The sequence below is a fragment of the Camarhynchus parvulus genome, chromosome 26 (assembly GCF_901933205.1).
Source record: "Camarhynchus parvulus chromosome 26, STF_HiC, whole genome shotgun sequence".
Lineage (NCBI taxonomy): Eukaryota > Metazoa > Chordata > Aves > Passeriformes > Thraupidae > Camarhynchus > Camarhynchus parvulus.
In genome coordinates, this window is record NC_044596.1 from 1,568,309 (window position 1) to 1,581,551 (window position 13,243).

At 52.1% G+C, this 13,243-nt stretch overlaps 1 protein-coding gene across 1 annotated transcript in view; it reads right to left on the bottom strand.

The window, feature by feature from the left end:
• Nucleotides 1-288: 288 nt before the first annotated feature.
• Nucleotides 289-13,243, bottom strand: part of KIF21B (kinesin family member 21B) — a 55,419-nt gene continuing 42,464 nt past the window's right edge. The window contains 5 exon segments of the mRNA XM_030965682.1: nucleotides 289-5,236; nucleotides 6,476-6,675; nucleotides 7,135-7,305; nucleotides 8,487-8,604; nucleotides 10,337-10,501. Coding sequence (XP_030821542.1) covers nucleotides 5,182-5,236; nucleotides 6,476-6,675; nucleotides 7,135-7,305; nucleotides 8,487-8,604; nucleotides 10,337-10,501 — 709 coding nt within the window. The 3' untranslated portion in view covers nucleotides 289-5,181.

Below are 13,243 nucleotides of genomic sequence, written 5' to 3' on the forward strand. Positions count from 1 at the left end.
CCGGGCAGCTGCCAGCCTGAGCTGGGGCTCCAGGGCTGCCCTGGGTTATGGTCAGTGCCTGGCACTCAATCTAGACACAACTATGTTTTTTTGGGAGTGAAAAATCCATCACCCAGCAGACTCAGGTTCTCACAGACCATGCCCAGCCTGGGCAGAGGCTTTCCCAGCCCCCAGGCCCTGCTGCCCTGCAGGGGGCTGGAACCAGCCCACCCCAGCAATGTGCTCTGCACAGACATCTCCCAGCCCAGAGCTCCATCACATCCACAGAGAGTACCTGGGAGAGCAGGAGGAGAAATTTGGGCTGAGCTGAGCCTTTCAGAGCAGCAGGCTCTGGGCAGAGGTGGCTGGAACCAGCCCACCCCAGCAATGTGCTCTGCACAGACACCTCCCAGCCCAGAGCTCCATCATGTCCACAGAGTATCTGTGAGAGCAGGGGGAGGAATTTGGGCTGAGCTGAACCTTTCTGAGCCCCCTTTCCACGGGACCAGAAGGGAGCCACATCCAGGCTGCCAACCAACCCAATCACCAATGGCAACACCACAGATCCTCAGAATCCCACGAGGAATGGGAGCACAATCTCGGTGTTGCAACTGCTCTGGGGGATCCCAAAGGTGGGAGCTGGGGCAGGGACCCCAGCCCTGCTCCCTGTCCAGGAGGAGTAGGCAGGGAACACAGGGGGTGGCTCAGACATGCAGCAAGGTGGGAGCGAGGCCACGTGTCCCCAGGATGAATTCAAGTGTCAAAACCATAACAATAACAAGAATTAAGAGATAAAAAAAAAAATTCTTACACCACAAACTCCCCACCCCATCCCCAATAGGAAACCCAATGAGAACAGCACCCAGCTTGCACCGTGAGGTAGCTAAACCAGATCAACAGCAAGAAATGCTCTTCTGTATGAGAAACATCAACCCACACAGGAACTAAGAGCTACACACACACACACACACACACACACACACACACAGAGCTATGGGATCACAGTCACCCCTGGCCTGGTTCCAGCCAGGACAGAGTTAAATTTTGCAGTAGCCAGGAGGGGACATGGCCAGAGCCCAGAGGTTCTTTTAGGCCACCTCACATCATTGCTGGGCAGGGGGAAGGGACTCTTCCAATCAGGGTAACACTGTGGTGAGCATTTGCACGTGATTTGTTCTCTTTTGTACACTTTTGTTATCAATATTGTTGCACTTTTGTTATTAATATTGTCGCTGTTCATTTTTCTTATCTCATTGCTGTTTCCAGTCAATTGTTCCTATCTCTGCCTGTGATTTTTTTTGCCTTTTGTGCCTCCAATCCTCCTCTCCATCCCACCACAGGGAGGGAAGGAGGTGGGGGTTGTGGCAGCACACAGTTGTAGTGAGAACACCAAATTGGGGAATACCAGTCCTAAACCACAACAGGTTTTTTTTGGCATCCAAGGTAGGGCTTGAACAGTTGAGATAACAACAGATCTGCCCAGAGTGGGTTGGAAACAAATTAGATCTCAGCATTTTCTGTATTAGGTACTGAGCCACTGGTGACAACACTGCCTGCTCTGCCCATGTGGGTACCTGACCCTGCACCTATTTCTGTCTGCTCCCATCACAGCCCCTGTCTCAGAGCAGGGAGGGGGATCAGGATTGCTCTGTTTATGACATGATAACATCAAGGGTCATTTGGGATGTCTGGAGTGTTGCTCTTCTATCCCTACCTGGGGCACTTCCTCTGGGAGTCCATGAATAACAGTCATGATCAGCCCATGAGGGAACAGGGGAGGATGATTTTCCCCAGACTTTCACCCACTTTTCTCCCTTGAGGTCTGTTAAAACAGCTTCTGAAGCCCTGAATTCCCTTTGGATGTTAAGGAGATCATAATTTTGCCAGGTGTCCTTAGTGCAGTCCACATAATCTTTGGAGTCAAGAAACAGATTTCTGGGGAGGTTATTCAGAGATCTGAACAGAACAGTGTTAAAGGTGACTCCCCACACTGATGATGAAGATCATTGTTCTTCCTTCCTACCAACCTGTGTCTCAGCTGTGTAAAAAGACTGTCTAAGACTGGACCAGCCCAGGTCCAGTTTAGGACTGGACTGATCCTCCAGTCCAGGACTCTGGACTGTCCCCTGTCACACCAGTACAGACCAGAGCCTCTGCTGCTGGGAGCAACTGGCCCCCTCTAGAGAGAGGGGACACACCACAAGGCAACCTATGGTTTTACCTGCATGAGCACAGAGAGGACAGGAGGAAGTGGGGAGGAAAACCCACCTCTGTCCCAGAACCATGGCTGTGTGAGCTGAGAGGAAAAACAACAACTGCAGGGATTCTTCAGGGATAAATGCCAGCCCAGCTTGCAGTGAGCACGTGCTCAGCCAGAATCAAAGGGCTAATGTCACTTCTGATCCTCCTGAATGCACCTTCACAGCTGCAGGAGTGAGCAGTGAGCACCCAGAGGGGCCCTGCCTGCAGCTAGGGGGGGAGAGCAGCACTGGGCTCTGCTGGGCTGTGGATCCAAGGCTGGCCCAGCAGATCCACAGCAGTGTAAGGCTTTACCACAATGTACTGATGCCATGGAGACACACAGGGCAGGATCCATTTCTTCTCCTCAGAGGAGAGGTCTACTCTGGTCAGTAGAACATGGCTGTGGTCAGGTCAGGGTGAGCACTCTGCATGTGAATCATTCTCTCTTTTCTATACTTCTGTTATAAACATTGCTGCTGTTTTAGTGTTTGTCTTTTATCTCACTATTGTTTCCAGTAAATTGCTCTTAACTCAACCTGTGATCTTCATCTTTTGTGCCTCCAATTCCCCTCTCCACCCTGCTGGGGATGGGGATGTGAGTGGTGCACGGTTTTAGTGGGAGCACTAAATTGGAGAATGCTATTCCTAAATCAGGGCTCTCCTCCCTTCAAACCCCCTGCCTCAGGACAGCAATGCCCCAGCACCACCTCCCTCCCTCCATGGGCTGTGAGAGCCTTGAGGCTGCTGGACACAGCAGCAAGGGAGGCTCAGCATCATCCAGGACTGGCCACTCAGCCCTGGAGTACTGAACAGGCCCTTTCAGCCTGCACACAGGGAGGTGTTGAGCAAAGGCAAGGCAGGTCTGACCCTGGGTGCCCCCTTCAGCCATGGCAGCAGGGAGGGCTCAGGGCAGGCACTGGAGATCTCAGAGCAGACAGATCCAACACCAGGCTACAGCCAAACACTTCCCAGAGACACCCACACCCACACAGAGAGCCTCTCCAGCCAAACCAGCTGAGGAATGAGTGCAGAAACCTCTCCAAGACAGGCCTGGGGGGGGAGACACCTCCTGCAGACCCCCATGGCTGTGTGCCACTGGGTGCTGAGGTCTCTGTGCACTTTTGGCTGCACCTTGAGTTCCACAGGTCACACAGGATGGATGGGAACCTCTCCTCATCACAGTCAGCAGTCCTGGCTGTGCAGGGCTCAGCCACATTCACAGGGAGCAGGGACTGTCCTGGGCAGGGTCTCACACACACACACACATGTACCATTTACCCTCCAGCAAGGCAAGCCAGCAGGATGGAATTTTCCCAAAAAAAGGCAACCCCCCCCTTCCCCCACCAAATCAATAGAGATACTCCTGTCTTTCATGATGCAGAGATGCAGAGGAATCCCCTCACTCCAGCCACAATGCCTGGAACAAGGGCTGGTGGCAGATGAGCTGGGGGAGGTCAAGGAATCACTGTGGTTGGAGAGAGCAGAGGGGAAATGGTCTGTGCTTGATGGGGCAGGTCCTGGAGCCCCTGGCCTCCAAGATCCCAGTTCAGTGCTGGTGGGATCACACGGAGAAATCCTTAAATTTGAGTTCAAGTGCTGCTTCTTCTGTGACAAAGGGGAAAGGAGAGTGTGTGAGGCAGGAACACCCATCCTGCGGTCTTCTTGGCATTCCACAAGAACCCTGGGTGGCCCAGGGCAGGACAGAGCAGGGGCTGGTCCAATGGGCCATAAGAGAGATGGAGGGAAGCTCCAGTGTGAGACCAGGGCCTTACCAGCCCGCCTTGAACAGGAGAGACAGAGGAAAGAGCCTGCAGAATGCGTGTCCTTGGGGAAACACTCCTGGGTGGAGCCCCCAGACCCTCCAGGAGATAAGATTGTGCAAGATCATCCACTGCAGGATTGTCCTTTGAGCACAGGGGGAGTCAGGGACTTGTGCAAGGTCAGAGTGTGCAACCCCCTCCCCCTCTGCTCCTGCCACAGTGACTCGGGCTGCTCCTGCCTTGCTGGCTCCTCTCCAGCCTTGGGTCCGTGCAGGCCCAGCCTGAGCAAGCTCCAGTCCAGGCAGAGTCTGAGGGCAGAACCCAAGGGAAGGACAGACAGAGCCACAGCAGTGGGGTGCCAAATCCAGCCTTGGCCTTTTTGCCCTGTAACCTCCATTCTTGCTTCATTTCTCCATCTCAAGGGAGTTAACTGCTGCAGGAACCCAGCACAAAGCCCTGGTGGGGTCACGATGTCCAGAGCAGGGCTGAGCAGGCTGGGCATGTGGGGAAGAGCCCAGAGCCAGGGGGCAGCTGAGTTTACAACTGGGGTTTGGAGAGTGTCAAAGGAACTGCAGCAGGTCTGTCTGGAAGCTGCCCAATGGAGAACATCCCAGGCTTGCTGTGCCTCACGAGATGGGACATGGCAAAGGAGCTCAGAGTGCACCCTCCAACTACTGGGGACATGTCCACACAGGAAAGGGAAGGCTGGGAGTACCAGGAAATCCTTCTGCAGTCCTCACAGCAGAGGTGTCTCGCAAGTAATGGCTCCAGAAAAGCATCCTCTGTGTTGTGGTCCTGGCCAGCAGACACCAAATGTCCTCGTGGAGTGGAGAAGACTCCTGCAGGAACCAGCCCAGGAGCAGCACAGCATGGCAGAGCCATGGCAGGAGGGAGCTGGGTGTCTCTGAAGAGTCAGGGACCTCTGACCCCCAAAGTCCTTACAGCAGGATGGGTGAGAGATGAAACATTTCCTGTTCACTGGAGAACCATCAGAAACCTCAGCAGGAGGGCAGCTGGAGCTGCTGCTGCCCCACAGAGCTGCTTCCTCACAGGAGCTGACAGTGCTCAGAGTACCAGATGCAGCATTGTCCACCCCGTTGGGTCAGGCACAAAGAAAGCCCTGTGCTGGGCTGAGTCCTGAGAGCAGGGGGAGGTGCCCTGCCCTTCACCCTGCCCACGCCTTCCAGTCTTTGTGCAGTTCCTAGTTTGACCCCGCAGGCAACCTCCTCCCACTCCAGAGCTTCACTGTCAAGTCGCTGAGGAGCAAAGGTGAGAGGGACAGCATGACCCAGGGGTTGGGGCAGGAGCCCCACAGCACTGCTCCAGAGGGTGCTCGCCTCCCCTCCCCTCCCCAGCACGGCAGCATGCAGCCCCCCGAGCTTCCAGGCCCTTTTCCCTTGGCAGGAATTGTCTGATGCACTTTGGGAAGAAGGCAAACCCAATGGGGCTCAGCCTCCAGCTCACCCCACTGGCAGCAGCTGGGGACAAAGGGAAAGGGTGACCTCCAGGGCTGACCCCACACCAGGACTCCTACCCGCCCTGAATGAGCTCCAGCAGTGAAATCCAGGGAGCTGCTTTGCTCCTGGGGCATGGGCTGATTTGGGGGTGGCTGCTGACTCCCAACCCACTATCCATGCAAAGGCACGGGCAGGCCATGGCTTCCCACTGAGGTGCCAAAGTAGATGTGGGCACTTGGCAAGGAAAAAAACCAAAAAGAAGTGAAACCAAGGCAGGGGGATGACTGGGTCGAGGGGGTGAGTCCATTCTAACAAAGACTTATCAAGTGGGGAAAAACTCAGAATAGTTTCATACCGTGAAGAAGCAGCTCAGACCAGAGAAAAAAGGGGGAGGGGGGGAAGGGAAAGAGAGAGGGGAGCAAAAGCAACAGTGAGAGGGACAGAGAGAGGGGGGAGATGGAGAGAAAAGGGAAGGAGAGACGGAAGAGGAGCACATGAGCAAGAGAGTCAAAGAGCAGGAGGGTCAAGGCAGACTAGTAGCACGGCCCTTTATGGCAAGGACGCGTCGTGGAAGGCAAGGGGTGAGCCCAGGCACGTAATTCCATAACTTTACCCGGCAGTCACTGTGGCACAGATGGGAGGGGGGGAGAAGGAGAGGCAGAGAGAGACAGAGAAAAAGGAAGGGAGAAAAGGGACAGGGTCGAAAAGAGGATATCAGAGTCTTGCTGCTGAAGAGCTCCCCGAGAGCAGCAGCCAATGCCCAGCCCCGAGGGAGAGGGGTCCCTGCGTGGGGAGTAACCCAGGGCATCACCAGAGCGTGGGCAGGGGGTGGCCAGGGACAGCTCTTGGCACTGCAGCGGGCAGGCCTGGCCGTGGGCAGGCTACAGTGGGCAGAAGGAGATGAAGGAGGGACTAAAAAGCTGCAATTCCCTCCCCACTCCCTGCTCACCCAGCACCCACCCAGCCCCAGGGGGGACAGCTCAAACCCAGGGTCTCCCCCTTCCCAGGGGCCACGGGGGCAGAGCGCTGGGGGCTCACCTGGAGGCAGTGAAGATGTGCTTGGAGTTGGTGCAGATAGCATTGATGGGGCTGTCATGGCCCTTGATCTCCCCCACTGGGGTGAAGGTGTCCACATTCCAGACCTTGATGACGCCTCCTCGGCACGCGCTCAACACCATGGGGCGCCCGGGGATGAAGGCCAGGGCACAGACCCAGTCTTTGTGGGCATTGGGGATTTGCTGGAGGCACAGAGCACAGCCATGACCAACCTCACCTGCAGCACCAGGGGCAGCCTCATGCACCCATCCTGGGTGGGTCCTCACTGTCTCAGGGAGCTCAGCTCCTCACTGACACCCCCAGGACTGACTGGGACTGGAGAACTGGTGGTGCCCAGGTAGGAGCCAAGGGTGCGGGCTCAAAATCACGGCCTGGTTTTTCTCTTGGGCAGGAGACAACAACCCAGAATTCAGGGTGGAGCACAAGCCCCCACACTGCAACTGATGACTCAGCCTTTCTGAAGGAGAGCCAGCAATCCCAAGCACCCTGCTGGACAAACTATGGAGGCACAGCACACCCTCACCCACACACAGCCAGGACTGGGAGTGCCCTCCCTGGTGAGCTCCACTGGCACCAGGATCCTGGACAACCCCCTCAGGCCCCAGCAGCAACCCCCCTGTGCCCTGTGCTCCCCTCCAGACCTGGATAAGTTCCTGCTGCTCCAGATCCCACTTCTTTATGCCGTTGTCCCTGGAGCCACTGAAGAGGACATCTCCCTGGATGGCCAGGCACTCGATGCCATCGTAGTGAGGGGGCTCGAAGTTGTGAGTGGGGCTGATATTGCCCACCATGCCCTCTGTGATCTCAAACACCTGGGGGAGAGCAGCAGGTAACAAACCACAGATGGCACTGGGGACTCCCTCCCCTGGGCAGTTTGGCCACCAGCCTCTCTGTCCCAGGCTCAGGGCACCCAGAGTGATTTTGGGAATGGGACTGGGCATTGGCTGCTGGAGGCTTTTGGGGCTGAGGGTCCTGCCACAAGCAGAGGAGATCTGCCACCAGGGACAGCCCCACTCTGCTGCATGGTGAGCCTTCACACTCCTCTGGAGCCACACTGACAGCTGAGGGGGATCCTGTCTCACCATCTCACCACCCCTCCTCCCTTCCCTGGGGACAGCTCTAATTCAACTGCTAAAAGCTGAAAGGAAGGGACAGGCTCCTGCTGTGCTGCAACTGTGACTGAACAGGCACAAGGCATCTCTGTCAGGGGGGGATTATTGAGCAGAACAGGGTGAACTGCTCATCTGGGTCAGCCCTCACATGAAAATCCCAACCACAGTCTGATGCATGAGAGAAATGCAACTTCTTCCCTAAAGGAGCATTGTGGACTAAGCAAAAGGCAAGATTTGGGAAGAGGAAACAAGGGAAAACCTCACATGCAGAGATGAAAACAGAATCTGGGCTCAGCTTTCAGGAGGAGAGAAGAGTGAGGGGTTACCAATATCTGGGCTTCCCTACAGGACTTTAAAAATGTGAGTGTTAAAGCGGTAGGTGCTGCTGCCTATTTCTTGTCCCCAGCAAAGCTCTCCTGTTGAAAGGCAGGCTGAGTTAACATTCAGGCAATGCAGTCAAACCTCCACTCAACACTCACTGCAGCTGGCTCAGCAATAGAGGCAAGGAAGGCTCTTTTGCAAGGGTTTATTCCAGCAGGGTAACTCAGTCCCTGAAGGACAAACCCAGGGAAAGAGGAAGAACCACGAGGAGCAGGCAGCTTATAAAGGGGAAGGGGTGGGGGGCAGAGCTAAGGGATGGGCAGAAGGGCCTGGCCTCCAGGGGTGGTACCAGGGGTACCAAGCCAGTGACAGGGGAAGGAGAAACCAGAGGAAGTTGTGACACCAAGTCCATGGGGAAGACTGTTTTCCCTTTGGGAGGGATGATCTATGGTAAGCAGTTAATGATGTTTCCAGGGCTGAGGGCTTGGGGATTGGCCAAGGGGGGAGAGTTCATGGGATGCTACAGGACTGGGGGTGCTGCTCCCCAAGGAGCAGAGTACCTTGACATAGTGATCTTTGGAGCCTGTGACCACCAGGTCGTGGTTGCTGGGTGTCTGGCTCACTGTCAGGCACATCACGGGCCCGATGTGGCCGCTCAGCTTCCCCACGGGCTGCAGCCTGCGAGGGCAGCAAGGGGGGCACAGCTCAGCCCCTGCTCGTGCTGGGGCCCCTCCCGAGGGCCCTCACACCCCCAGCCCCACACCCAGCTCCAACCCAGCCCCACACCTAGCCCCACACCCAGCTCCAACCCAGCCCCACACCCAGCCCCACACCCAACCCCACACCCAGCCCCACACTCAGCTCCAACCCAGCCTCTCCCAGCCCTCCCTGGGTGCCCCAGCCGGGGCTGCTCCTTCTGGGGCAGAGTGAGCAGGGAGAGCCCATAGCCTGTGATCCAGGGAGGAGAGCAGCCTGGGAGTGTGCCAACATCTGGCTGCACAGCCTGAGTGTGTGAAAACATCTGGCTGTACAGCCTGAGTGTGCCAACATCTGGCTGTGCATTCTGAGTGTGAAAACATCTGGCTGTACAGCCTGAATGTGCCAACATCTGGCTGCACATCCTGCGAGTGTGCCAACATCTGGCTGTGCATGCTGAGCGTGCCAACATCTGGCTGCACAGCCTCAGAGTGTGCCAACATCTGGCTGTGCATCCTGAGTGTGAAAACATCTGGCTGCACAGCCTGAGAGTGTGAAGACATCTGGCTGCAGAGCCCAGGCTGCAGCACAGGGTTCACAGCCCTGGGCAGGCAGAAGGACAAGGGGAAACCAGGGCCCTGCTGCTCATCCCACTTTTGTTTTTTCCCTTCTGCTAAGCCCTGCCCAGTGCACATTTAAGAAGACATTAAATTTAAATATTAAATCTCAAATTAATCTTTCATTCTTAAATTAAGATTAATGATCTTTAAAAAATCTTAAATTTTTCAAAATTTAAAAATCTTAAATTTAAAAATCTTAAATTTAAGAAAATCCTAAATTTAAATATTAAATCTTAATCTTTAATTCTTAAACTAAGATTTGTGATCTAAAAAAATCTTAAATTTTTAAAAATTTAAAATCTGAAATTTAAATCTTAAATCTTAAAAAATCTTAAATTAATCTTTAATTTTTAAATTAAGATTTATGATCTTAAGAAATCTTAATTTTTTATTAAAAATAAAATCTTAAAAAATCTTACATTTAAGAAAATTTTAAAATCTTAAATCTTAAATAATCTTTAATTCTTAAATTAAGATTTGTCTTAAAAAATCTTAAATTAAAAAAAATCTTACATTTAAGAAAATTTTAAAATCTTAAATCTTAAATAATCTTTAATTCTTAAATTAAGATTTACCTTAAAAAATCTTAAATTAAAAAAATCTTAAATTTCAAAATCTTACATTTAAGAAAATTTTAAAGTCTTAAATCTTAAATATTAAATAATCTTTAATTCTTAAGATTTATCTTAAAAAATCTTAAATTTAAAAAAATCTTAAATTTAAAACTCTTACATTTAAGCAAATTTCAAAATCTTAAATTGAAGATCTTCAATTTAAATCTTTAAAAAATCTTTAACATTTTTTTAAACCAAAATCACTAACGCCCCATAGGAAAGCATAATGAAAATCCATATTCCAGGCAACTCCCACTGTGCAAAAGGCTTTCATTTTGCCCAGGGGGATCAACTCATTTTGCCCAGTGGAATAATTTCAATTCCCCCAGGGGATCATTTCATTTTGCCCAATGGAATAATTTCATTTCCCCCAGGGGGATGACTTCATTTTGCTCAGGGGGATCATTTCAGGCTACTCTGCCCCCCAGCCCTGCCCTGCTCAGCCCCCCAGCCCTGCCCTGCTCAGCCCCCAGCCCTGACCTGCTGAGCTCCCAGACGCGCACGGTGTTGCCGGCGGCCGCGTAGAGCGCGGTGCCCGCGGGGTTGAGCGCGATCTGGTTGATCTGGTGCTCGCCCTGCACGCTGGTGACCGTGCGGCTGCTGGTCCCGGCACACGCGTCCCCAGAGATCACCTGGCCAGACGACCTGAAGGGGGAGAGTTCAAAGGGGTGATGGATTGTACCTGACTGGAGTAATTAGCATTGACTCCATGATTGCAGGAGGCTGAGCAATCACAGAATCACAAGGATGGAAGAGACCTTCAAGACCATTGAGTCCAACCTGTTCCCTGACACCTCAACTCAACCTTGGCATCCAGTGCCACATCCAGGCTTGTTTTAAACACACCGACGGATGGGGACTCCACCACCTCCCCAGGCAGCCATTCCAGAACTTTATCACTCTTTCCATGAAAAACTTTTTCCTGATATCCAACCTACATTTCCCTTGGTGCAGCTTGAGGCTGTGACCTCTGGTTCTGTCAGTGCTGCTGGAGAAAAAGCCCAGCGCCAGCTGAGCACAGGCACCTTTCAGGAGCTGTAGAGAGCAATAAGGTCACCCCTGAGTCTCCTTTTCTCCAGGCTGAGCACCCCCAGCTCCCTCAGGGGTTCCTCACAGGGTTTGTGTTCCAAGCCCCTCTCCAGCCTCGTTGCCTCCTCTGGACATGCTCAAGTGTCTCAACGTCCTTCCCAAACTGAGGGGGCTCAGAACTGGACACAGCACTCGAGCTGTGCCCTCACCAGTGCCAGTACAGGGACAGAATGACTCCCTGCTCCTGCTGGCCACACCATTCCTGATCCAGGCCAGAAGCCCTTGGCATCCTTGGCCACCAGGGCTCACTGCTGGCTCATGTTCAGCCTGCTGTCCATCAGTGCCCCCAGGTCCCTTTCTGCCTGGGCACTGTCCAGCCACACCACCCCCAGCCTAGAACTTCATTCTACTATCCTATACTATGTGGCTGCATTTCTCTTCACAGAGAAAAGCAAGGCACAATTTTTCCCAAGGATTTTCTGGGAAAGGCAGAGAGAAGCCTCAGAAAAGAGAAAAACAATTCTTATCTCTATTCTCTGCTCCTGTTGTTTTTCACCTGTAGAATGTGTTAGGATATTGTTTACCTGAAGGAATTTGGTAATTGGATTTTGTTGAGGATTGTTGTGTTTCCTTGGCCAATCACACAAAGCTGTTGCCTGATTGTCAAGAGACAGTTACCAGTTTTCTTTAGTATTCTTTAGCATTCTTTGTAATATAAATATAGTATAATATAGTATAATAAAAGAGAGTGTTCAGCATTCCAAAGCCTTGGAGTCAGATGTCAATCATTCCTGTGATGGGCCGCCCTGATAATACTATATTATACTATAATACTATATTATCCTATTAAGAAAAAACCCATCTGTGGAGACAGGTGGGCATGCCAGCCCTCTCCCTTGGAGAGATACCCCTTCAATGGGCTGTGATAAAATCTTCTCAAACTCTCCTGGACTGAGAAATCCCCCGTGGTCATGGTGAGTTCCCAGCATGTTTTGGAACCCCATGTAGGTTTGTTGGGACTGATTGGCTTTCCCCCTTTGTACCACCCCTGCTTTTCCCCATAAAACCCCAGTTCGTGCCCTGTTCAGGAGGGGGTTGGTGTCCCTGGCCTCCTTTGCAAGGTGCTGGAATAAAGGAACTCTGTGGAATAACCACATGATGCTTCTGTCTCTTTGTCCCTGTGTGGGCCAGGGGACACCTCACAAGGCACAGCTGAAATCACTGAGAGCTGAAATCCCTGCTAAGAGCTGAAATCCCTGCTGAGAGCTGAGCTGGCTGCCCCTTGCTGAGGTTGCCCTGCAGCTGAAGGACTGCCTGAGACCCCTAGAAAGTTGTGTCTTGCAGGACCTCTCTCTGGGAAGGTTGTGGCATCCAGGTCAAGCCATCAGACCCCCCCCCCCATCTCCCTTGCAGACAGTCCAATACAGCTTTGACATAACTGGTCCTTGAATCCAAAGCACCATCACCAGTGGCCAATTATAAAATCACCCTTTGGTGAAGAAATCTCCATAACACATTCCACACGTGCACAATGACAGGTGCAGTAAGTGGAGATAAGAATTGTTTCTCATTCTTTTCCCTGAGCTTTCTCCCAGCTTCCCAGGAAAATCCTGGGAGAGCTATGTCTCTCTCTGTTCAGGGATATGTGATTACCACAGGAGATACCTTGTCAAGGCTGAACAGAGCCTAGAACAGAGACTAGACAGAGCTAAAGAATAAAGAAGGGATTTATTAGGAGGCCTCAATGGATCCACCTTGGGCAGCACAAGAGCCCAGCAATTTACATTTTATCTGGGGCAAAGCAACCTTATAGAAATACCACTACTATGGTAGAATTGTGCCTAAAGACAAAAAAGCTTTTATTCTCTATTGCAGCTTTTTAGATACTCAGGGCACTTAGTATAAGTTTCTACTAAAAGCTAAAATCTATATTCTAAATCTGTATTTCTATTTCACTTTGTAGCTTCATATATCTCAGTTTCCCCAGAGGTTTCAGTTCAATCCTTGTGCTTAGATTTCCCTCCAGGCCTGTGCCCTGAGGGGCTTGTATTCCAACACCAGCCAGGGCTACAGCCCAGGTGAACCCAAAATGGTCACAAAATGCACAGCTGGTCATGGGGTCTCACACTTTTATAAGTTCTGCTCCATTTGCATATTGGAGTTAATTGTCCAATTACAGCTTTAGCCCATGAAGTCCCATCCTTGTTTTTCTCTCTTCATTCCATGTTGTTTGTGCTCTTGGGCCTGAGATTTGGATCATTTGTCCTTGGTCCCCAGCTAGAGCAGGAATGGTTTTGTCCCCCTGCTCTGTGCACAGAGCTCACCATCCCCTAATGTGAAGCCCAGACCCACCCACTA